The 27,485-nt window shown below is 44.8% G+C and overlaps 1 protein-coding gene across 1 annotated transcript in view; it reads right to left on the bottom strand.

Moving 5' to 3' along the window:
• Positions 1 to 27,485, bottom strand: part of LOC148524180 (microsomal triglyceride transfer protein-like) — a 172,626-nt gene that overhangs the window by 107,726 nt on the left and 37,415 nt on the right. The window contains exons 6-7 of the mRNA XM_088472233.1: positions 13,870 to 14,009; positions 9,386 to 9,539 (exon numbers count right to left, since the gene is read on the bottom strand). Of these exons, the coding sequence (XP_088328359.1) occupies positions 9,386 to 9,539; positions 13,870 to 14,009 (294 nt within the window). The remainder of the gene's footprint in view (positions 1 to 9,385; positions 9,540 to 13,869; positions 14,010 to 27,485) is intronic.

The raw sequence follows: 27,485 nt of genomic DNA, 5'->3' as shown, positions 1-27,485 counted from the left end.
GCCTTCTCCCCATATGCACCCCTCACTCACTGCCCTCTCCCCATCCTCCCTCACTCTCTGCCCTCTCCCTATATGCATCCCTCACTCTCTGCCCTCTTCCCCATATGCCCCCCTCACTCTCTGCTCTCTCCCCATATGCACCCCTCACTCACTGCCCTCTCCCCATATTCACCCCTCACTCACTGCCCTCTCCCTATATGCATCCCTCACACTCTGCCCTCTACAACCAGGTACCTGCATTGTCTCCCTATCCCTCACTTTCCTGCATTTGCCACTGGGTATCCCCCTCTAGAATTCCTGAGGTTGCCCCTGCCCCCCCTACACCCCCCCTAGAATTCCTGCATTTGCTCCTGCTCCCCCCCCCTTTATTAAATACAACCTCTGCTACACTGTGCAGCTTACTTCCCCACTTCACAATCCTCCCCCCGGTATTAAATCCAGTCACCTCTTAGTTCAGAGTTCACCTGGCTGCTTCTCTCCTTCCCCGGCTAACGCGATCTGCGGCTCTTCCGATCTCTCCATCCGGTGCGGCATGACGTCATGCGCGACAACTCCATTTAACAATGGGGCCAGGAGTGTCCTCTCTGTTGGTGGAGGAGCGGCCCGAGCGGACACTGGCTTCCTCCTCCATTTAATTAATGGGGACCGGGACGGCGGAGGGTTAGTGCAGGCTGCAGCAGGCTGGGCAGTGGTGGTAGGAGCCGACGGGCCCCCCCCAAATTCAGCCGGGGTCTGGGCCCGGGACTCCAGTCCCGGAAGTCCCCCCCCTGATGGCGGCCCTAAACACAGTTCATGTTTTCCAGGTCACCCAGCAGGCACACAGGTATTATCATTACTCACTGACACATTTTAAAAGATCCACAGACAAAGCTAATTATTTCACTTGTGATTCTGGGAGGAGACCTAGAAAACATGCACTGTTTGGGGTCCTGAGGACCTAGTTTGAGAACCTGTGCACTGGACGATGTCTAGTGTGTACCGACCTCATTAGTGATGGGACCCGGTGGGGTGCCGGCAACGGCAGGGGCCATGCTACATATGTCAGCTTCTCTGTTACTGCATCTTCTTAAATGAAATCATGGGTAAATATGCTGACTAAGTGGTTGTATGGAATGTATTAGAACCAACAAACAAACCACTACATTAAGCAATATTTTGGTGAGGGGATATGATACCAGTTTAAACATATAAGAATCTGATAAAATTTGCAGAGCACTAATCATGTAGAACATGTAACTGAGTCTGCCTCCTGGGGTAATGGAAAACCTAATGGCAAATCTGTTAGGGCTGTATCATATCTGACATACATAATTATACTGTGAATATTTATTGTGTGCAATGTGTATCTTGGGGACTTTAAGTTTGTATTATTTATAGATTATTTTGAGATACAATACTGTGTACAGACTGGAGCAGATTGAAAATGAGCAGAGGGATTTGATACTATGATAATAGTTAGTGTGCATCAGTTTGTCTAGATGAAATGACTTTAATATAACTATGTACACAGACTATCTGCTTTTCGGCTCTTTTGTATACAAAAAGTACAAGATTTAATTTAATACATACAGTGATATTTAACAAAGACCAAAATAGAGTCTTAAACTTAAAATGTATATTGCTTACACTAAAATAAAATATAAAGTTTATAAAAATAAAGTTTTGTGCTTATTGGCTGGGATATAGAATTATATGCTTTCTAAATGTAGATTGTACGATTCTAGAGTAGAACTACAGAATCTGCATCCTAGCGGTGTGCTTGCTTTTTGCTCTATGGGCACCATTTTGCTATACTACCCAACCCAGCTCCCACTCACTTATATGCATTGTGTTATTTGCCTATTCTCATTTAATTTTCTGGTTTTGCCTTTTCAATGATTGCCACTTTAAGCCCTGCTTATTGTAACTCTGTACCTTCCGTGAATGGATGATGGGGCCCCAACAATATGAAAGTAATGGGCCCCAAGATTTCTATTGTGAGCTCCCCTGACACAGCTCTTCAGGCACAAGTAATACAGGTTCCACTTATGAGCATGTGCAATGCAAACAACTTTATGGAAGTCACATTTTTTTTAGTTGGACAAATGAACTTAAATTCAACCTTGCCATAATGATCACATTGTAGCCAAAGAGACTAGTTGCCAGGCAGGGGCGTCAAAACAGGTGGTGACACCAGGTGCAGCACCTTCCAACCCCTTGCTCACACGAAAGTGAGCATGTCCTCGTGCCCATGAGGCCACACCCACTGATTTGTGCAATTATGGGGGCGTGCCTACATGTTATGCATCACGTCATCATCACACTAGAGGCTTTCCCAGCCACTCCCATCACCGTTGCTGCACCTCTGGAGCACTGCTCAATGAGTTACAGGACTAGATTAACAATGGGTGGATGGAGCTACGGCTGCAGGCCTCCACATAAAAATAGGCCCATCATCATGGCAGGATGATGATGACCAGCTGCCTAGGGGAGGTGCTAGTGCTTGAGAGTCACAGTTACAGGAGCTGGTGCACTGCTGCACAGAGAGGGGGGATGAGGCTGGCGATGAGGGACAAAGAGAGGGATGAACCTGGTGATTGAGAGACAGACAAGAGGATAAGGCCGGTAATGGAAAGACAGAAAGAGGGATGTGGCTGTTAATGGAAAAACAGACAGGGGTATGAGGTTGGAGAGACAGAGAGGGTGATGAGGCTAAGAGACACGTGGAGTTGGCGCTGAAGATGCTGGGATGAGTCTGGAGAGACACAGGGGGGATTAGGCAATGAGCAACCAGCCTGCACCTTCAGGGAATTGATGGGAGCCCCAAAAACATGTGTACCAAACCACAATATTTCTGTTGCCAGTCCTGTGTAGGGGTTTACACACCCATGTGGCCAGTGCTGGATTATAGGTGAGGTGGACGGGGTGATCGTCCAGGGGCCCCCACACATTGGGGTCCCCCACACTGCCACAAGCATTCCAGGCCACTCTGGAGTCTGGACACTCTCTGGCCGTCTCCGCCCGGCAGCAGACAGCAGTGACAGCTGAGCAAACTGACTTTGTCACTGATTGTGCGACCATAACGGTAGAATGCATCAGGCAGGGAAAGGGGCTCCATCCCTGTGATGTGCCCAGAGTGCTGCCAGGGCTTCTGTACATGCGCAGTACTGCTGTCTGCACATGTGCGGCCACCATTGCCGGGGAGGGTTCCGGAGGAACCTTTTCCCGGCTAATTATGTAGCACATAGGCTACATCGGCTAATGCCATCTTGAGATGGCATTAGCCAATCTCCAGAATGCATCGCATTCCGGAAGTTGGTAAATTTGGCAGCATCTTATAGAATGGGAGCTGCGGCTGCCAGTGGGAATGGAGGGATCACAACAGGTATCAGAGATATCTGCTGTGGTCCCTATGTTATACTTCTGGGGGAAACTTAATATTTGCGGTTAACCACCCAAAATGGGTGTTTTCGGGGATTAAGCCGCAAATATATAATGATAAATGGGCCCCTATGTCCACTATGCTGCCGGGAGTCTGTTCCCGGCAGTGTTGTTCACAGTAGTATGCTGCAACCTTGCCTGTTAGTAGAGAGTCTGGTGACAAGGTGAAGGTCCATAGTAGTCGCTGTGTGGGGCTGTGGAAATTTTATTGTTGAGGCCCCCACAATTTAGTTGCCCTGGGGCCCCCATAAGCCTAAATCTAGCCCTGCATGTGGCTCTGGCCACACTCACACAGCACTGGTCACAGCTCCTCCTCGTCTCAGTATAGGCGATTGTACGTTTCCAACCCTAGGCCCATGTGGCCCTTTATCCAGCCCTGATGGGATGGATGTAAGGCATTGCGTAATGAGTAAAGCTGACTGCCGTTTGAGAGGCCAAAATGAGGACTCCATCACCAAGAAAGGCCTACTGTATGTGCTTTAAATGCAAGGGCAGGTTTTTTTATTTTTGTCCCAGCCTGGTCCTCCTGGGGAGCAGTATATGAGCCATGTTGTACACTTCCAGGGATTTCACTTATATTTTGCTAACTATTACACAGATACTCTATATACCACTTGATTCCGTTTTTGCAGACTGATAATAACCGGGGCTCTCTGTTACTTTGGCACACCACTGTGCTGTTACTTATTCATTTATTGGAAATAAAATGGTATATTAATTAGGGGTGAGCGGGTTCGGATTTCTGAAATCCAAACCCCCCCGAGCCCCCCCGATCCGAGGCCGATCCGAGTCAGGCTCGACTTTTCCCGCCTGACTCGGATCTGAAATCGAGGCAAAACGTCATCATCCCGCCTTCCGGGTCTCGCGGGTTTTGGATCCTATATAAGGTACCCGCGTCGGCGCCATTTTCTCACTCGGCTGTGGACAGTGAAGAGGGAGGGTGGGAGTTAGGGCTGGCTGGTCTGTGTAGTGTAGTGTAGTGCAGAGTAGTGTTCTGCTGTGCTGTGCTGCGCTGTGCTGCTGTTGTCCACTACTTCAAAGTCCATAGGGGCTGGCTGTGTTGTGCTGTGCTGCTGTTGTTAATAGGGGCTGTGTCCACTACTTCAAAGTCCATAGGGGCTGGCTGGACTGTGTTGTGCAGTCAGTTGTCCATAGGGGCTGTGTCCACTCCTCCAAAGTCCTGTGCAGTGTCCCAGTCCTAAAGGGGTGCTCTAGTGTTGTCCAGGGGGTGCTCTGTCCATCAGGGGTGCTCCCCCCAAGTGATAAAAAAATAATATTTTTACTGTGTTTGTGAATTGTGTGCGCAGTAGCTGCACGTGCATCAACAAAGTAGTGCCAAGCGTGCGCCTGTGTCATAAGTAAAGGGCCGGCTGGCTTGACCGTTAAAGGGTGCTGTAACCCCCAAAGTACACTCCAGTCCAAAGCCCCCAAAAAAAATATTTTCTGTGTTTGTGAATTGTGTGCGCAGTAGCCGCACGTGCATCATCAAAGTAGTGCCAAGCGTGCGCCTGTGTCATAAGTAAAGGGCCGGCTGGCTTGACCGTTAAAGGGTGCTGTAACCCCCAAAGTGCACTCCAAACCAAATAACAAAATATTTTTTCTGTGTTTGTGAATTGTGTGCGCAATAGCCGCACGTGCATCAACAAAGTAGTGCCAAGCGTGCGCCTGTGTCATAAGTAAAGGGCCGGCTGGCTTGACCATTAAAGGGTGCTGTAACCCCCAAAGTACACTCTAAACCAAATAACAAAATATTTTCTGTGTTTGTGAATTGTGTGCGCAGTAGCCGCACGTGCATCAACAAAGTAGTGCCAAGCGTGCGCCTGTGTCATAAGTAAAGGGCCGGCTGGCTTGACCATTAAAGGGTGCTGTAACCCCCAAAGTACACTCCAGTCCAAACCAAATAAAAAAATATTTTCTGTGTTTGTGAATTGTGTGCACTGTGGCTGCACGTGCATCAACAAAGGAGCAGCGCCAAGCGTGCGCCTGTGTCCCATAAGTAAAGAGCCGGCTGGCTCATTTCTTAAAGGGTGGTGTAACCCACAAAGTGCACTACTCTCCGGCAAAAATAAAAAAATATTTTCTGTGTTTGTGTGCGCTTTAGCCGCACGTATATATCAATATAACATAAATGGAGGACCAAACTTTCTCTGATAAAAATAAAATAGGGAAAGATCAAGAACCACTTCCTCCTAGTGCTGTTGCTGCTGCTGGGAGTTGTTCATCATCTCAGAGAGGAAGTAGGAACACCACCACTTTTACTAAACAATTGACCCTCTAACAGTCCCGAGCGATGAGGATGAAGTACGACAGCAGTCATCCTGAAGCAAAACGTATAACTGAGGCCTTGACTGCTATGTTGGTGTTAGACGTGGGTCCGGTATCTGCCATTAGTGCAGTGGGATTTAGACAATTGATGGAGGTAATGTGTCCCCGGTTCCAAATCCCGTCTAGATTCCACCTGCATCCTCAAAGCAGCAGCGACAAGCGTGCGTCTGTCTGTTAAAGGGTGGTGTAACCCTCAAAGTGCGCTCCACATACAATAAAAATATTCTTTTTTTTTCTGTCTTTGTGAAATGTGTGGGCTGTAGCCGCACCCGCATCCTTAAAGCAGCAGCGACAAGCGTGCGTCTGTCTTTTAAAGGGTGGTGTAACCCTCAAAGTGCGCTCCACAAACAATAAAAAAATTCTTCTTTTTTTTCTGTCTTTGTGAAATGTGTGGGCTGTAGCCGCACCTGCATCCTTAAAGCAGCAGCGACAAGCGTGCGTCTGTCTGTTAAAGGATTACATCGGTGACAGCATCCAAGTAGGCATGTCAGACAGTCCGTACCTGTACTGGCAGGAAAAAGAAGCAATTTGGAGGTCCCTGTACAAACTGGCTCTATTTTACCTGAGTTGCCCCCCCTCCAGTGTGTACTCCGAAAGAGTGTTTAGTGCAGCCGGGAACCTTGTCAGCAAAAGGCGTAGGAGGTTGCTTCCACAAAATGTGGAGAAGATGATGTTCATAAAATGAATTATCAACTCTTCCAGGGAGACCAGCCTCCAGAACGTACAGAGGGACCTGTGGTTGTGGATTCCAGCGGGGACGAATTAATACTCTGTGAGGATGAGGATGTACACAACACTGAAGAGGGTGAGGAATCGGAGGATGAGGACGACATCTTGCCTCCGTAGAGCCAGTTTGTGCAGGGACAGATTAATTGCCAGCTTGTTTTGTGGGGGCCCAAACGAACCAATCATTTCAGCCAGTCGTGTGGCAGACCCTGGCGCTGAAATGTTTGGTTTGTTAAAGTGTGCATGTCCTGTTTATACAACATAAGGGTGGGTGGGAGGACAATTCAATCTTGCACCTCTTTTTTTTCTTTGAATTATTTACTGTTTGGGGCCTAGTTTTTCAAACTGCCATCCTGTCTGCCACTGCAGTGTCACTCCTAGATGGACCACGTGTTAGTGCTGCCCACTCGTATCTCTTAGCATAGTCATCCAGCTACCTCGGTGCAACCTTTTGGATATAAAAACACTATTGTGAGGTGTGAGGTGTTCAGAATAGACTGGAAATGAGTGGAAATTAAGGTTATTGAGGTTAATAATAGCATAGGAGCAGAAAAACACACAAATTCTGTGATTTTAGCTGTTTTTATGCTTTTTTTAAAAAAAATACAGATCCAAAACACAAAACCCAGAACCCAAAACACGGAAGGGTGGTTTAGGCAAAACCAATCCAGATCCAAAACACGAAGAAAGATCCAGATCCAAAACCAAAACACGAAAAGTGGCCGGTGCACACCCCTAATATTAATTGAAAAGATTTGCCTTGATTTTGAGTTTTGCAAAATCCATTGGAAGCAGCCAATTTGATAATATGTACATTGTTGCTCACATGGCTGTCTATTCCTTAATTATTCCTTAATTAATGATCAGGATTAAAAATATGGAACAGATTTCCAGAGAAACATATCAGCACTCAGCAGCATGCAGTGAGCAAGATATGATTAATCTCCTGATTAACCAGAGCTGTTGTGACATTCAAGGAAAGGCAAGAATTTTCCATTTACTAAAATAAATCAACATTAAATATTATTTTGTTTTTGGTTCCACTCCACCAGACACAAATTATTCTTGAGAATCTCAACGAAAGCACTGTGACCCACTATCGCTTCGTGTCTGCAGCCACTTTGCCTTAGGTGTAAAGTAATTTAGATGTTGATGTAAGACTTCCCATAGGCTGCACTTTTAGTGACAGTTTGATCATTTTAATATGATGGTTATTAACAGAGGAATACACAAACAAAGAGAACATTTTACTGCCTGGACTGAAGCACCATGATAAACACTTCTTACATACTGTATCATTTCAAAATAAAAAATATTTCTGTGGCTAGAGATCATAGATGTGAGTGTGGTGGACTCAAAACAGGGCAAGCAGGTACTCTTGTACCAAAAGCAGTGTATGAAATCAATACAATATCAACTAATAGACTGTCAGTGTGTCTACTTATTTTCACTCTTAGGGGTATATTTACTAAAGTGCAGGTTTATAGAAGTCGAGATGTTGCCCATAGCAACCAATCAGATTTTACTTAACATTTATCTGGCACTTTCTAATAGATAATAGTTAGAATCTGATTGGTTGCTATAAGCAACAATTCCACTTCAAAAAGCCCACACTTTAGTAAATATAATCCTTATTCTCTATTTTGAATACAAAACTCACTATGGGGGAGATGTATCAACTCTTGGAGAGAGATAAACTGGAGAGAGATAAAGTACCAATCAGATCATGTGAGTTTTCAAGTACAGCCTGTAAAATGACAGGAGCTGATTGGTTGGTACATTATCTCTCTCCACTATATTTATTTCCAACCTTTCATAAATATCCCCCTATATTCTTAAAGTGCTTTACTGTACAGCACAGCACACATTATATAGTTTACCAAGTACATGGCAAGCATTATACCTCATTTCATGTTTTTGTTTCCTGTATTTTAACTATTGTCCCTCTACATCTTTTTCCTATTCTCTATTTATTCAGTCTACAGGGCTGCAGAATTGTATGACACCATACAAGCTAATAATAATAATAATAATAATAATAATAATAATGTATATAGTAAAATATCTGGGAACCATAGGGGCTATTAAGAGGAACGAGGTTCACATAGACAGTATAACGTATGATGTCCCTAGATGCAACAGTTCAGCAAACCCCTGGAAACTATTTTATATTATACCCCTTCCACATTGGTATGGCAGGTCACACCTGGGATATTGTTCACGCGCCTATCCCGGATGCGACCCGGCTAAGACCCCTTTTAGACAGACGTCATCGACATCATGTGATGAGCCAATGCTTGTAGATTATCTCATCTCCAAGCCCCGGCTATACCTTTGTAATGAATGGGACAATGGTTGCATCAACCCACGTTACCTGTTCACACTGCATCATGAGCCGGGTTGAACATGCGTTCAATTCTTCTCGTGACCAGGGTTGAAATATCGGGTCGCTTGACCAGGCTTTTTTCAATCTGGCCCTTTCACACTGCACAGTAACCCAGGTTGCTGCATGTTCATTTACAAGTGTGAAAGGGGTATTATTTGCAACATTTCAGCTAGGGATCAATTATATTATTTTCTTTTCTACTAGGTGTTGGTACAACGATGTACACATCGGACCCACTCTGATATATAGTTCACATAATTGCACTGCAATAATACATACATATGCGACTTAAAGGTCTTGCAGATTGCAAATGTGTAGTAAAATAACAAATCTAACTTGGGAATAGCACAAATCTACATGCTTAGTCAACTATAGCTAACTGGCAGAATGTCTGTCAGCTCAGGTATTAATCACTTTCTCAGTGTGCACAATCTTAGCAGCTATTGAACTCCTGTAAAAGTAATTCACCCTTATCCATCTACAGTAGTTGATGGTGAATTGCAAGGTTGTCCAAAACTATTAACTTACCAGAGGCTGTGGATTCTCCACAGACGGTGTCGGAGGATGGCTTAGAAGTTCCTCCTTCTGGTATTTCTCAGGCAGTTCTCCTATTATCTTCTCAATACTCTCACCGTCAATCTCTGGAGGGCCAGGTGTGGAAGATATAAATTCTAATTGTTGTCTAGTGAAATAAAGAGAGGCTTCACTTACATACAAAGCTTAGAATACATGGGTGCCAACACATTTAAACTTAGCAGACAAAAAACCTCAGAAACAATAGCATAATAAAACATTGCATCTATTATTTCAGTATGTAATAATCAGCAATCACTAAAAAGAGGAAGAACTATCACTCAACATCTGGATTTCAGCAAACAAACCTAAGTAGTAAAGTACAAGTACTCTAGAATACTAAAATCTAAAGCAGCAATTACATGGAAAATATTATTTTAACATAAATCACTGTCTGTTTATATGGAGAAGTTTGGTATTTACCACTTTCCTAATGATCAAACATTCTGCACAGTGTCATGTGACTACCATAACATCCACAGGCATATGGCACATGACGTAGTGAGCAGAGAGGCTTTGCCCTTCTAAGGTCGCTCTGAACTGTAGAACCCTTCCCCTCCTTCTCTCCTTACTATAATCAATTGACATGCTGGAAGCTGGGAGTCTGTTTCTGTGTGTGTGAATGGCAGCCATATTTCTCTGACCTCCAGAGATATTTTGAATAGAAGTTAATGATTTGTAGGAGGTTAGCTAAGAAAATAACTGAAATATAGTACATTGTTAAAAAGTAATTAACTTGCTATTTAAAGAAAAAACTTTCTACGTGGGATAGCTGAATGAAAATAAGCAGACTATTCTTTCCATTGATTATAAATTATAGTTTCACTGAGAAACAGACGAATAGGGCATACAACTATTACTCAAATGAATTATCATGAAAATATTCAATGCATTACAGAATATTTCAGAATCTAGTGTACTGGACTTGTATGAGTACTGACCTGTTCACACTACTTGGGCATGCAATAGGGGAAGTGTTATGATTTAGCGATATGTGGACTTGTATGAGTACTGACCTGTTCACACTACTTGGGCATGCAATAGGGGAAGTGTTATGATTTAGCGATATGAGTGAAGAAAAGTGGGATGCCAGAGACTGAGAATTAAAAAGATACAGCAGATATGGGCAGACTGATATTTCTCACTCCAAGCAAGTTTAAATAAGATGTGCTCAATATCCTGGCAAAGAAGATGTCGGCTCTTAGAAAACCCGGCGCCGCAGGGCCAGCTCCAGGGTTCTGAGCACCCTGTGCCGGCTCTTGAGAGAGCGCCCTAACCAAATTTGGGGGTGTGGCCTAATTACCATAGGCCACACCCCTCTGTGACATTATTTGGAGGCGTGCCCACATGGCACTCCTCCAAATAACGTCAGGCTGGGGGTAAAGCCCAGCACTCCGTCACTGGCTGGGCTTCCCCCAGCCCTCTCCCATCAGTGAATGGTTGCCACGCGCATCCATTCACTCTCTGGGGGTCCAGCACCGCCGCACAGCTGCGGCAGTGGGGGTCCCCAGCCTCCTGATTTTACCACCCGCGGGCCGCTGAAATCAGGATGCTGGGGAGGGGTGCCGCCCTCTACGTGTGGCGCCCCTGTGCGACCGCAATGGTCGAACACCCATAGAGCCGGCCCTGGGCACTGGAATCCCGACACCTTTCAGAATCCTGGCCCTGGCATCCCGACCACCAGCATCCCGAAGGTAAGTAGCAGGGTTAGGGAGAGGGTTAGGGGTTAGGCAATAGGGGGAGGGTTTGGCACTATGGGGAGAGGGTTAGGTTTAGGGCACGGGGAGGGGGAGGTTAGATATAGGCACTAGGGGTGAGGTTAAGTTTAGGCACCGGGGAGGGAGTGTTTGGGGTAGGAAAAGGGTTAGGATACCTACCGGCAGGTGTCGGTATCCTAACCCTGTCGGGATGCCAGAATCAGGATTTTGACCGCTGCCACCCAGTGCCCAACCCATTTAAATAGTTTCACAAAGAAAGAAAAGAAACTCTCTTTGATGAATATTTAAATGCAAAAATATATTTTAGCATCAAAACCCGGAAAACAATTGATTCCTGAGCAAGTGCTCTCTGGATAGGTAATATACAATTGTATCAAACTGCAACCTCAGGCTTTCCTTGTGTGATTTCTGAATGATGAGTTTTTTATGTATCATTGAGCTATATAGGCTCGGATAGGTTTGAATTTTCCCGCCAAAAATTGAGGCAAATTGGACAAACATCATCTTCCATGGACTTTTGTCCAGGAATGATGTTTGTTCATGAAGGATGGCATTTGTACATTTGTGTGACGAAACATGTTTGGGGTTGCCTGGAGCTAACATCGTTTGGTGTCTCAACTGGCGCTAAGGAGGAGGTCCGGTCCGCGAGTCCTGCTGCGACGCGCCCTGAGGGTGCACACTTTTATGTGGCGGTGTCTGCCGGTGCCTTGCACGATGCTGTTATTATTCTGCTACATGGTGAGTGTTCTGAACTATTTGTAATAAAACTGTTACTTTTTACATACTTCACTATGGTGCGCTCCTTGTCTATTTGTATATATATATATATATATATATATATATATATATATTGGCATATCTTCATATATATTTTCAGATTGCATATATGCTCTAATGTGAAATAATCATATTTAGATTCTGTCACGAATTACAGATGGCAATCTGGACAATTATAACTGCAACATAATATCTTGTGTACCCTCTCTCAGTAACACTCTCTCTTATGCTGGGCATACATTGCCAAATAAAATGTCTATTGGTCTGACAGGCATTTTATCTGGCAGCCTGTCACCCTGCAGAAATTGCGGGCATACACTGTGAGATGTCTCACAATGTCTTGGCTTAGGTATCTGCGCTCTGACCTCGAGAAGGAGACATTTCCCCATTCCTTCCATGTTAAGAAACAGGGGAAATGTCTGTCTGTCAGCTACAGCTGGGCATACACTGATCCATGCGGCCGGCATTTTACCTTGCAGATATCGCATCGGACGGGCATGCTGGATGATCACACATTCCCGACCGATCGATATTTAATCAGCAGTCGGCCACACACACTACAATTATCGGGGTGATCCGCGGATTGGCCCGATAATTGTAGCGTGTATGCCTAGCTTTACACAAGGAAAGTCTGAGGTTGCAGTTTGATACAATTGTATATTACCTATCCAGAGAGCACTTGCTGTCCCTTTTGTGACGAAACATGTTTGGGGTTGCCTGGAGCTAACATCGTTTGGTGTCTCAACTGGCGCTAAGGAGGAGGTCCGGTCCGCGAGTCCTGCTGCGACGCGCCCTGAGGGTGCACACTTTTATGTGGCGGTGTCTGCCGGTGCCTTGCACGATGCTGTTATTATTCTGCTACATGGTGAGTGTTCTGAACTATTTGTAATAAAACTGTTACTTTTTACATACTTCACTATGGTGCGCTCCTTGTCTATTTGTATATATATATATATATATATATATATATATATATATATATATATATATATATATATTGGCATATCTTCATATATATTTTCAGATTGCATATATGCTCTAATGTGAAATAATCATATTTAGATTCTGTCACGAATTACAGATGGCAATCTGGACAATTATAACTGCAACATAATATCTTGTGTACCCTCTCTCAGTAACACTCTCTCTTATGCTGGGCATACATTGCCAAATAAAATGTCTATTGGTCTGACAGGCATTTTATCTGGCAGCCTGTCACCCTGCAGAAATTGCGGGCATACACTGTGAGATGTCTCACAATGTCTTGGCTTAGGTATCTGCGCTCTGACCTCGAGAAGGAGACATTTCCCCATTCCTTCCATGTTAAGAAACAGGGGAAATGTCTGTCTGTCAGCTACAGCTGGGCATACACTGATCCATGCGGCCGGCATTTTACCTTGCAGATATCGCATCGGACGGGCATGCTGGATGATCACACATTCCCGACCGATCGATATTTAATCAGCAGTCGGCCACACACACTACAATTATCGGGGTGATCCGCGGATTGGCCCGATAATTGTAGCGTGTATGCCTAGCTTTACACAAGGAAAGTCTGAGGTTGCAGTTTGATACAATTGTATATTACCTATCCAGAGAGCACTTGCTGTCCCTTTTGTGCCCACCTCTGAATCACCCCCAGTGTAATCCATGACACTGTGGAAAATCTAAAGAATTATCAGACATTAACTGCATTCTGAAGAAACAAACCAATGCAAAAAACAAAGTTATTACAAAGCTGCTTAGTATAGCTTACCAGTGATTTAAACAAAAACATAAAATCCCTTATCATAAGATTGCTACTTCAACAGACTGCTAACTAATATTTACAAAGGCATATTGTAAACAAAATATTGCTAGCCTTAATTTTGGACTGCATACAGTATGTGCTAAAGTCTTTTAATCTGCCAAGTTGCATTTTATATGGTTTGAGTCATTCAGTACCTAGATGTTATCTGAACCCCAAGGAGAGATCTCAAACTTGCCGACAAGTTATGGCTTTCTTCTAAAAGGGCATTTTGGAATTTGGTGCCGTTAAGAGACAAATATCCTCTGCTGCTGGAGTTCCAGGAAACACCCAAAACCTTAAAGAGAGAAGGAAAAAAAAGAAAAGAAAAAATATGTGTAGATATAATATAAGTAGCAGTAATTCTCACAAACAAATACATTTAATGTAAATGCCACACAAATAATTTTGCTACTTTGTTAAAAAAGAATGATGTACTGTACTATTTTCCCCTGTTCAAACGGTCACATCAGTCACCTTATGCCATGTTTGAGAGTGAGCCGGTCACACTTCCCACTTCAAGTCCCTTAAGAAATTGCTGTCTTGCAATGAAACATATTAGAACATTTCTCTACCAGTACAGCATATGCTATTGATTCTACACCAGCAATATTCCATGGCAATCCTTCTCACATATCTTTGGAACTACAGTAGCCTGGTGTCTGGAGATAAAATTGGAATACAAATGGGATACAAATGGATGCCTATACTCCATGTACGACAGGGGTTCCCAACCACAGTCCTCAAGGCACACTAACATTCCAGGTTTTAAGGATAGCCATAATTGAGCACAGGTGTCTTAATTGGTACCTCAGTTATTTTGATTTAATCATCTGTGCTCAAGGATGGATATCACTAAAACCTGCATTGTAAAGGGGCATATACGTTAGACGAAGTGTGTTGTGAAAGATATTGGTGAAAGACTTTCCGTAGTGCAGGACAAACGATACTGGGTGTACATAATTACTATATTGTTAACGATATTGATCAGTGACATCATCCCGCCTCATCCCTGAACAGGCACTTTTTGACAATACCATCAGATTGGCCGGCATGTTTGCAAGACAGCATACATCGTTAACGACCCGCGCGGGAGCATGCATCATTGGTCGTTTGTTGCATACACACTGGACGATATGAATTATATATAGTTGAACGATATTGTTCATATCGTTCACTTTTATGGTCTAGTGCCTATGCCACCTTAGTGTGCATTGAAGACAGAGGTTGGGAAACACTGATGTATGAGGTAAACACAAAAGTGACTCAGGACTGTGTCATTGACAGCTGGATAATACTAGCATGCATTCCAGTTTATCCTGCATTGTGGGCTTATTTGTGCAAAAAGTTTTATTGCTTACAAGCCTGATTGCATATAGTTTAACTGTTTCTTGTGAAACTTTTCCGTGCCTTGAATTGATACATCAAGAGCACATAAGGAAGCATCACTGATAAAGTTCTGTTTTTCACAACAAGATATATCAAGTTGTTACATTGCTGCCACTTTCTATGTGGCAACATTTTAACACAGCTGTGTTTCGGTTGAAAATGTTGTATATTTTTAATTATCAGTTGCCATCATGATCTAAATATAATAGTTACTGTGTCATATTATGGAGCTGGAGTAAGAATCTGTAGTGATTAGCTTATTATAGGCATTCCATTTCAGAATTTCTTTTGACATGAATTATTTGATTTTAATACAGTACTCTTATAAATTATTTTACATAATACACTGTATAATTATAAGATAAAAATAAAACTATTTCAGTAGGAAAACTTAGTTTTGGGTGACCACACGTTCTCTGTGGATAGAGGGATTGTTGTCTTGGAAACATACTGTACCATCGGGTAAGAAGTGCTTCAACATCGGGTGGAGATGGTCACGCAGTGCTATTAATGATAAGCATTGTCCTTGCCCTAAGAGAATATCTCCACCCAAACCATCCCAGTAAAATGCACCCTATAAATTGACAGAATCACCAGAACATTGGAGAAAAGCATTTAGGGCTGTAGAGCTCTTTAGGTTGGCGCCATAAGCTCACTTGTCTGTTTGCTAAGAATGTATGCACACATGTATGAAGGATACACGTTACTTAAAATGCAACATGAGGTATTCTGTGGAGAAATCAGATCTCTTTAGTGGCTCCTAACATTTTGTGTGATTTTACCACCACCATAGCCGACTACAGCAGCCATCTGATTAGGCTACTTACCTGAGGATGGCGTTATACCTACCTGAAGTGACACCAAGGCTCGGGATGCTCCTTAGGTCTATGCTTTTTATTATGTGCATGCACAGGTGTTTCTGCTTGCGGCTGTGCAGACCTCATAATGGCAAATTGAGCACTGATTTGACCTCTAGCACTTTATGTATTGCACTAGGCTGATGTGACACAAAGGGACATAGATCTCCTGGGGTGTCAGTTACCGCAAAATTCCTCCAGTGACTGAATTATGAATAAATTGCTGCACTATTACACCCATTATCGCTACCGGATATCATTATTGCTATCGGATATAACACCAGATATTGGCAAGTATGATATATTCATCTGTGTGATTCTCAGTGGATTGTTTTTAATGAATCTGACTGCTCATGCCACAGGGTGAAAGATACAGTCAAATGATCTGCAATTGGTCATCTTTTTTAAATGAGTAGGTTTGGGAATCATGGAGCATGCAATACCACAGGCTGCTCTTTGCCTTAGAAACTGCTGCTCATGAAACATTAGCAAGTTTAGCTGTCTTGGCCACTGAAGCTCCTGCCAAATGCTCCCCAGCAATGACCCCTCTTTCAGACTCACTGAGGTCTCTTCTTGCAGCTATGATAGTCAGAATTATAGGCAACCAGGGCAGTCCAGCATTTTTATACATGATCCTCGTCATGCTAGGTGTTTCTTAATCAACTGAGTCACAACTATATGAATGCATTCGGTTTCAAATTGATCAGTGTCCCTACTGTACCAAGGTGTTTTCCAGTTTTTGCCCACTATATGTACATGTCAACTGAAAACAACAGTACAGACATTTACTGAAATGAATAGGGCTTTCAGTGTCATATTTTGCTATTTCATTGCTAGGCTCAAAGCCAATCTAGAGTCAAGGCCCTTACAGTTTATCCACTTGTATGTTCCCAGAAAAATCTCTAGAATCAAGTTACTAGAAGGAATAATTATTACAAAGAAAAATAACAAACTGTGTTTAGATTTTAAACATAATGGGCCAAATGTAATAGGTAGTCAGTTTTAGTAACAGTACAAACTCGCACTTTCTCGCACTTTTAAAATGTGCGAGTTTGTACTGAAACTCACAAATTCAATAGCCTGCAAACTTTTCAGCTCGAGGCTACTGCATTTGCGAGTTTAGGCGAGTTTAGGACTATGTAAACTGGCACCTTTTAATGCGAGTAGCATTAAAAGGAGCGCGTTTTAGAGAAGCCATCACAGATCAGTGAGATCCGTGATGGCTTCTGTGTGTGTTTAAAAAAAAAAACGTGCACCCCCTCCCCAAAAGCTTTACCAGCCCCGGGCTTTATAAAGCCTGTTTTGGTTCTAAAAATACAGGGGCCAAAATGCGTAGGGGGCCCCTGTATATTAAGAACCAGCACAGGGCTTTGTAGAGCTGGTCCTGGTTCTGGAAAAACAGGGGACAAAATGAGTAGGGGTCCCCTGAAAATTCCAAAACCAGCACCAAACTCTTTCTAGCGGGGGGATAATGCCACAGCCAGGGAAAACTTTTCACCGGTTTCCTCGGCCAAAGCATTATCCCTGACCACTAGTCAGTTCAGGCCACGGATCCCCTGGGGGAGTTGGGGTACCCCCCCCAATAAAGGGGTACCCCTCTCCAGGGCACCCCAGGCCTAGACTGATAGCTCGGGGCTATCCCCAGCACCCTAGGGCGGTGGGTGCCGGGTTGATAGTGTAAAGTGTGTAAAATAAAAGCTTCCATATTGTCTTCAGTTGTAGAACCACAAGTACCAGCAAGCCTCCCCCGCAAGCTGGTATTTGGAGAACCACAAATACCAGCATGTGGGGCATTACGGGCCCGCTGGCACTTGTAGTTCCACAACTAAAGAAATACGTAAATAAACAAACATACACCGTGATAGTAAAATTTTAATAAAACATACATGCACACTCACACTCACACATACTCACCTAGTATCCGAAGTAATCCATAGGGGTACCTGCAAAAAAAAATTCAAACTCACCTCTCCTATGCGTAGATTGCGTCCACTTGTCCAAGTAGGCATTCCAGGGGTTAAAAAAAAAAAACATCGCAAAAAAACCCGATCCATGCCGGGACACAGCAAAGGTATGTGTGTACACATACCTTTGCTCCGCGTAAATGACCGGGGCACATGTGTGCCCCGTCATTGAAGAGGGCCGCCAGCCAATCAGGGAGCATCTCCGTCTGAGCAGCTCCCTGTTTGGCTGAATGCGACCAGCCTGTGTCTCCCATACACTTCTATTGTGAGAAATTCCCACTGAAGCATTATCCCCCCGCTAGAAAGAGTTTGGTGCTGGTTTTGGAAGTTTCAGGGGACCCCTACTCGTTTTGTCCCCTGATTTTCCAGGACCAGCTCTACAAAGCCCTGTGCTGGTTCTTAATATACAGGGGCCCCCCTACGCATTTTGGCCCCTGCATTTTTAGAACCAGAACAGGCTTTATGAAGCCGGGGCTGGTTAGGCTTTTGGGGAGGGGGTGCACGTCATTTACAACCTTTTACATAGTACACACAGAAACATGCACGTATCTCATGGATATGTGCATGTTTCTGTGTTAATCTGACCTGCTCAGGATATACTCGCTATCCTGAAGCAGGTCTAATATTTGGGGACTTTTGGTTATCTTTTTTTGCGAGTCTGAAACAGACACTCTATTACATTGGGCGAGTTGATTGTTTTCAATGTGAAAACATCTGGATGCTAGTTTGAGAATGGGGAGTTTTAATAACTCTGAAAAATGTGAGTTTAAGTGAACTGACACCCTATTACATTGGAGAGTTGTGAAAAATTGCGAGTTTAGCAACAAACTCGCAATTTACCAAAATTGACACCCTATTACATTTGGCCCAATGTATGCAAGATATTTTTACTTTTATTGTTTAATAAATTGTTGATGTTTAACTGTAATTATTACTAAGTGAGTGTACAATAGGAATTGGACAACTGTAATTGTCATATAACATCACCATCCAATCTTGGGGGTTTTCAGAAGTAACCAATCAGATTCAATTTATCATTTATCTAGCACCTTCTAGAAAATAATAGGTAGAATCTGGTTGGTTGCTATGGGCAACAACTCCACTTCTAAAAACCCGCACATTTGTATATATACCCCTTAGTCATGCTATGCTTGCCCTCAGTCACACCAAACAGCCCATCTCAGTATGCCAGGTCTCGGGTGACTCTGCTGCGCCAAGTGTTTTTTTTTGTCTCTCAAACTGTGCAACTTATTTCACATAAAAAAAACAACTGGAAGTGACAAAACTACATTGCTAGATTGCACTGACCAATGTAATGTGCAATATTTGTACATCTGGGTGTAACAGAATCTGGATCTGTGTAAGAAGTGCTGCATTGAAGAGGTCACATCTTTTTCTTATGCCAAGTTCCATTGTTATACATCTGCAACTTTGTACATGTGTATAACTAATTATTGTGCGGTTAAGTCACAGCCCAGCTGTGAGTAGTAAGATACAAATATTTTACTTTAAATGAATCGTGTCTGTGGGCCTGATTCAGCATTGCACGTATGTGCAATGCTGAACGCAGATTCCCGAATATCTATTATTATATTATTTGAACTCAGGCTCAGCTTACTCAACTGGTCGGTAGACTGGCACCGTCCACCATTGTGATCGATGGTGATAACAGCCTGCAGTGGCGTAACTAGGGCAGGGCGAGTGCCCTGGGCGCCGTGGGACCGGCGGCGCAGGGGGGGGGCACGCCGCCGGCCACGGCCCACTCTGGTTAGCCAGTGTAGCGCCGACCGCAGTGAGTGCAGTCAGCACTACACATTTACACAGGACCGGCGCTAGGCTTCCAGCGCCGGTCCTGTGCTGCATAGCTGAGCCCCTTCCCTCCCCCTGAGTGCTCACCCAATAGCGCCAGGAGGAGGGTGGCAAGGGGCTACTACTACTGGGGACACTATCACTTGGGGGGGCTACTACTACTGGGGACACTATCACTTGGGGGGCAACTAATATTGGGGGCACTATCACTTGGGGGGGGCAACTACTACTGGGTACACTACAACTTGGGGGGGCTGCTACTACTGGGGACACTATCACTTGGGGGGGCTGCTACTACTGGGGACACCATTACTGGGGGGCTACTACTACTGGGGACACTACAACTTGGGGGGGCTGCTACTACTGGGGACACTATCACTTGGGGGGGCTGCTATTACTGGGGACACTATTACTGGGGGGCTATTACTACTACTAGGGACACTATTACTGGAGGGAGCTACTACTACTGGGGACACTATTACTGGGGGGCTGCTACTACTAGGGACACTATTACTGGGGGGAGCTACTACTACTGGGGACACTATCACTTTGGGGGGCACTATCACTTGGGGGGGCAACTACTACTGGGGACACTATCACTTGGGGGGGCTGCTACTACTGGGGACACCATTACTGGTGGGCTACTACTACTGGGGAAACTATCACTTGGGGGGGCTGCTACTACTGGGGACACTATTACTGGGGGGGCTGCTACTACTGGGGACACTATTACTGGGGGGCTGCTACTACTGGGGACACTATTACTGGGGGGCTGCTACTACTGGGGACACTATTACTGGGAGGGGATGCTACTACTGGGGACACTATTACTTGTTGGGGATGCTACTACTGGGGACACTTACTGGGTGGGCTACTACTACTGGGGACACTATTACTGTGGGGGACTGCTACTACTAGGGAGACTATTACTGGGGGGAGCTACTACTACTAGGGACATTATTACTGGAGGGAGCTACTACTACTAGGGACACTATTACTGGAGGGAGCAACAACTACTACTGGGGACACTATTGCTGGGGGGCTACTACTACTAGGGACACTATTACTGGGGGGAGCTACTACTACTAGGGACACTATTACAGGGTGGAGCTACTACTAGGGACACTATTACTGGGGGGGGCTACTACTGGAGACACTATTACTGGGGGGAACTACTACTGGGGGCACGTCTACTGGTGGGAACTACTACTGGGGGCACGTCTACTGGGGGGGGGAATTACTACTGGTAGCACTGTTTAAGGGGCTTACTACTAGGGGACCACTACTGGGGGCACTAAATAGGGAGGACCACTACAGGAGGCCCTGTATAGGGGGCACTGGATAGGGGGGATCACTGCTGGGGGCCTGCATAAGGGGGACCACTACTGGAAGCACTGCATGGGGGGGCTACTACTGAGGGCACTATATAAGGGGCTTACTACTAGGGGACCACTACTGGGGGCACTAAATAGGGAGGACCACTACAGGGGGCAGTGTATAAGGGGCACTGGATAGGGGGGGTGGATCACTGCTTGGGGCCTGCATAAGGGGGACCACTACTGGAGGCACTGAATAAGGGGAACTAATGAGAGGCAGCATAAGGGGGACCACTACTGGGCGTACTGTATAAGGGGCACTACTATGGGCCTGCATGATAGGGACAACTGGGGACATTGCATACTGGGGGCACTGTATAAGGGGCACTACTGGGGTTAAGGTGCATATGGACAGTAATGTTATGAAGAAGGGGTGTGTCATGTTGACACGCCCCATTTTTAGGTGACCACGCCCATTTTTCAGCGCGCGCACATAAGGGGGGGGGGCGCTCTATTTTTACATTTGCCCTGGGCTCCAAATACCCTAGTTACGCCACTGCCAGCCTGCGACCTTGGTCACAGTGCTGCAATCGCAAATGCAGCAGGGGGTGTCATATACATCCTGCTGCATTTGTATATTAGCAAGGATGGACTTACAAAGCTGCCTGTGTGCAGAAGCTGAATCATCCAGTGTCCAGTATACTCCTAATAGTGAGCTATTTTATTCATTTTATGCATTATTTTCAATTATTTTAATTTCATAGCAGATTTTATTTTACTGATGCTGTCTTTTTTAAATAGCAATTTATTATATATTTTCAATTTACTGTCTGTAAATAGCAAAAATATTTTATATTACGTTTGTCCATGAAGGAAATTATTTTGTACTTTTTATGCCACTTATAAATGTATAATAAATATTATTTGAACCTAATGGGCTATTTTCATTAATAAATCCCCTATTAATGGTTCTAAGGCATTACCCAGTTGTATAATATCTGTGATAAATACTTTGACCTTTCCCAATTTGCACATTAGCTCTCCTATATGGGGGAGTAAGAGTAGTTCTAATCACAGTATAGTGTCATCTTATTCTCTTCCTGTGCCGGAAAATCCTTCTTTTTATATTTATCTACCTTTAGGGGTCTGGGAAACCCTGCTTTTTCTTCAGGCTGCAGTTATAGGGTAACTTCTGGCACCACCCATACCTATTTAGTTTATATACTGTGAGTAAAGCTTTGCTTAAGAAAAACACTGTATGCTGCTACACCGCTCGGAGCAGCTCAGTCGTGTCAGGCGTCACACTCCATATGGCGTATAGACACCAGGTGTATGTATCTGTATCATCCTTACTGATTGTTATAATTTAGTCAGCACTATGTGGAGAATTATATATTATAAATATGTCCCCGTAACCAGGAATAGAAAAAAAAAATCAAATTTCAATATAAAACAGAACAGCTGGGGGCTATAAGAGTGATTTTCTGCTTCATCGTCCCAGTTTCTCTAGTTGAGCGACTCGAGAGTGAGCAGTAGAAGCTCAGATATGGGCTTGAGATCCATTTCTTGGAGATAAAAAAATTAATTGTAAATTAATATTAAAAAGTGTTACATTAACATAAATTCTTATAGCTGAGGTAAATTAATTCTTGTAAAGCAATAACACAAATAAAGCTCTACACATTTCTATGTACTAAAAATATCTCAACGGTCTTGAAGTTTCTACAACAAAATAGTGATTAGACTGGATGAGCAAGTGACACCACGGCACAGGCTCATACACAAGGGAGCTCGGCCAAGCAATTATGGCCCGAACATTTTTGTAAATGTTTGATGGACTTTTCCTGTAGATATTGCAACTTTGATCCTTTGTGGGGACCTGCAATTTGTCTTTGTTTTTAACTGCATTCACCTTAGCCCAGCCACATGCCCAACTACCCTTGTATAACTCCATAAACCTGAAAGGACAAATTTATCATAAACTTTCCTGCTCAAGTTATTAATTTGACAAGCAAAGATGTAGGAGTTCATTATCTACTTTATAGGGTTGTATGATCAGCTATTTACAGCTGACTACACATGCTGCCTGTCTGCACACACATTAGATTACATGCACACTTCATGCCCTTGGCTATTACAGTGCTTTGCAGCCATGCAACATGTGGGTTCCATAGCTGCAATTTCTAAATGCTTAAACTGCTACACTACTTACTAAATATTAGAATTTACTATACTTTTAACTATATTTTAACTACACTCCCTCAAAATTAGTGCTCCAAACCTCTGAGGCAGAAGTAGATATTTTTGGAGACCTACATCTGTCATCTGAGGAGAGCCATATACAGTGGCGGGCTGGGCAAGGGGGCAGGTTGCCATGTGCCCCCCGGGCCGCAGCGTCATGCGGGCCGTGGTGCAGACTGTGGGCCTGATTCAGAGCCGGACGCTATTTGCGAACGGTCGTTCAAAAAAAGGGGCCGGCTATTTAAATTGAGCGCTCGCTCTTTGCGGTCTGTTGACGCCTCTATGTCTGAGCGAGTGAACAAAATATGCCCTCGCTATTTTGTAAAGACGCCCCCTTGCCGCTCGCATCCTACGTCATCTCCGCTATTTACTTGATTAATCGAGTACATCGAAAGGCATCTGAACTGCTCGCAGTGCTTGTGGTTGGATTTTCCTACCGCAATCATGCGAGCAGTTCAGGCTAAGAAACAACCAAGTGACGTGGTCGATGACGCTGCTTTGTTAATTATGCACACCCTTAAAACGCCCGTTTTGACCTTTTGGCACGCATGGGTTCGGATCTCCACTCCCCGTTTTCAAGCACCTTCCCCTGTTACCACCCACAAACGCCTCATTCTGTCACTCAAATTAGCAGGCATTCGCTATTTTGCGAGCACACAATTTCCGACCGCAATGACTGGTTCGCGCATGCGTATTACAACCCGTACGCATGTGCAGTTGTGCGAACATCGCTCGGAGCGAACGAGCGGCCGCTTACGAGCGGCTCTGAATCAGGCCCTGTGTCTCTGTGACACAGACTGCACCGCGTGTGTAGCGCTGACCAGACGGAGTTTGGTCAGCGCTACACAAGTGACAAACACACAGCCGCAGGGCTCCGGCAGCTGTGTGTTTCTTGTAAGCAGCAGCCAATGAGAGTCTGTCAGACTCTCATTAGCTGCTGCTGCGCCCACTGCAGGAGCCGCTCCATCTTCCGGCTCTGGCAGTGGGCAACGGGAGAGGCATCATGACATCATATGACGTCTCTCCCATAATGCCCGGGAAGGACAGACGGAGGAGCGGATGGTGACGGCGGGAGCGGGGATTCAGGTAAGTGGTTTTGTTTTTACTACGTGTGTCTACTGGGGGAGGCTGGTACTACAAGGGGGAGACCACTACTGGGGGCACCACAAGGGGGGAACCACTACTGGAGGCACTGCAAGGGGGGGACTACTACTAATGGGGGCAATACAAGGGGCGGACTACTACTACTGGGGGCACTACAAGGGGGGGGGGGGGGACTACTGGTGGCACTACAAAGAGGGAACCACTACTGGACTGGTGGCACTACAAGAGGGAGGGACTACTACTGTGGGCACTACAAGGGGGAGATCACTGCTGGGGGTACTACAAGGGGGATTATAACTGGGGGCATTTCAAGGGGGGGACTACAACTGGGGGGACTATTACTACAAGGGGGGTGCTACTATTACAAGGGATGACTACTACTACTAGGGGCACTACAAGGGGAGGGGACTACTACTAGGGGCACTGCATAGGGGGGAGGGGACTACCACTGGGGGCACTGCATCGAGGGACCACTGCTGGGGGCTCTATAAAAAGGGCAATACTGGGGGTACTGCATAGGGGGGAGACTACAACTGGGGCCACTATTTAAGGGGCTTTGCATAAGGGTTACCACTATTGGGGGCACTGCATGGGGTCTTGACTGCTACTGGGGACACTATATAAGGAGCACTGCATAGGGGGTACCATTAATGGGGGCACTATATAAGGGGCTTACTACTGGGCGCACAAGGGGCACTGCACAGGGGGGACCACTACTGGGGGCACTGTATAAGTGGCACTGCATAGGGGGATCACTACTGGAGGCCTGCATAAGGGGGTCCTTTCCTGGGGCACAGGGGGGCACTGCATATGGGCACCACGATGGGGCTGTTCCTAATCTTTATTTTTACTTTACATTAATCCCATATGGACCCGCCTCCTCCCTGGAACACTTGGGGGGGGGGCCGTAGCACGCACGTTCTTTGGGCACCCTGGCTACATGCTACCCCTCTGCCAGGGCCGCCTGCATGCATTTGCCCCCCAGGCTAAAAGTTGCCAGCCAGCCCCTGGCCATATAACATAGCTGCCAGGGGGTCTTTAGCATTGCAAAACAGAAAAAAGTCTGCATGATCTAGTGATAACGTATACACGTATTGTACAAAAAGTAAACAATTTTAGCATGTGCACTATAGTGAAATATAAAGTAAAATAAAGTAAAACTATGCATACAGCAGACCCATGTCCAGGCCTGCATTCAGCATAATAGTGTAATGCCCAAGTTATATACAGTAACTGCATGCCTAATGTATACAACCATGTACCTGCATAACAGTCTCATGCCCACCACTTAACTAACAAGGAGGACAATGCTCTGCTAGTCTGGGTGATCCATCAAGGGAAATAATCCACTGATGAAACCATAGTAAGTTCATGTAGTGAAGTGTCAGTGTCATGTCTGATGGTTGATTTGGGCTGGAACAGGCATGGGAGGCTGAAGAGGAAACTTGGGAGGTGTGAATAAACCTGGGTGGCTTGAGCCAGGACTTCCTCATGTATTGCTGTGATGAGGTAGAGAAATTGCAGAGGGTGATGGGCCCGAAGGCGAGAACAAGAATGGAATGTATTTATTAAACAGCAGGTTGGAATGAGAACTGGAGATGAGAATACTGAATGAATGAGCAGAATTGGATTGGGACAGATGGTGCTGGATTGAGAGCTGGATCGGTTTGAGACCGATGTTGATGTTTTTGGAACTTGATGGATTTGAATCCGATGTTGAAGAATTAATGAGCTTGATTGGTTTGAGACCGATGTTGATGAAATGATGAAATGTATCAGTTGATGTTGATGAATTGAGGAATTAAATTGATATGGGTCCAATATTGGAAGCATCAGATGAGACCGATGGTTGGAGGTATCGGCTGGAAACGATGGTGAAGGTAAGAACAAGTCTCAGTGGTAAAAACCAGACAGGTGTGCAAGATGGTATAGGAGACTTGTTTACCAGATATAGGAGCTGGATTTAATGGACTGGGACAGTTCAGATATAGAGTACCTGGGAGCTCAGCACTGAGCTGTAACTTCAACAAGAAGCGAGGTTGTACTGGCAACAGAGGCCAGTCAGAAGATGGAATTTATAGGGGAGTATCCCTAGGGATTGAATGCTGCGAGGAATAGCATCAGGTTACAGAGCCCAACATGGCTGCGCCCATACTGTTGTGTAGGAGGGAACTCTGGCGTGCAGCCTGTGTGCCATCTTGCTGGGAAGACATGCTGTGAACAGAAGGCTGCGGAGAGCCATCTCCATGCTCAGTAACAGGACACTGAGCGGACGGGGCAGGAGCACCACAGACAGACCTCAGCACCAGCCAGGAGTGATGTGCAGCGTGAGCGGACCTCTGTGCTATCCTGGACGGTCATTGGAGCAGTTAGAAAGTGGTTTTAATAGTCTGGAGCGTGACAGTCAGCAGTATCATATTGAAATTCTGCACCATGTATTTACAGTAGCAACAGCAGTTTCAACTAATTAAGCCACTTGTTACTGGGAAGATATATTAAAATGACAGCAGTCAGTTAGACTACTTGGCTTTACCAGGTGAGCAGTGACAATCCGGCCCATTAGACTAAGACTTGCAGGAAATCCTAGTTCTAAATGAAACCTTTCGATACAATACTACTCAGTAGAGAACCATATTCATGAATATGGGCTTTGATCCCCTGCTAAACACATACTAGGGGCACAGGTTGGCACAACTCATGGTAAGGCTTGTATATAACAAGTTCCACAATTGCAGGACTATTAAGACACTTCTCTATCACAGCTCAAGTGCAAAGCACAAGTCACAAGTATAAGCCAACACAGTTTAAAGAATGATTCAATATTTGAGTTAATTTTTATTGCCCCCTTTTTGCATGATTCTGCAGTGTATTTCAAATTTAATAAACATCTCCATCTTGTTTTAAATGAATGGAAATAGCTCTGCTATCAGTAATGTGCTTGTGTTCCCACTAATAGCTCAGAGAGCATAATGAAGTTAGAATGTTCTCATAAAAGCTGGAAAGAACGGATAATCAGACTAGAGCCAGAAGAGCATTTTGGATGGCTGCCTAGATTGAGGACATTATGAAACCGCTGACGCAAGTGTTGCACTTC

Source organism: Taudactylus pleione, unplaced genomic scaffold (genome assembly GCF_031769625.1).
Source record: "Taudactylus pleione unplaced genomic scaffold, aTauple2 ptg000121l, whole genome shotgun sequence".
Lineage (NCBI taxonomy): Eukaryota > Metazoa > Chordata > Amphibia > Anura > Myobatrachidae > Taudactylus > Taudactylus pleione.
The sequence above is the reverse complement of the archived record's forward strand: the minus strand, read 5'-3'. Positions and strand labels throughout refer to the sequence as shown.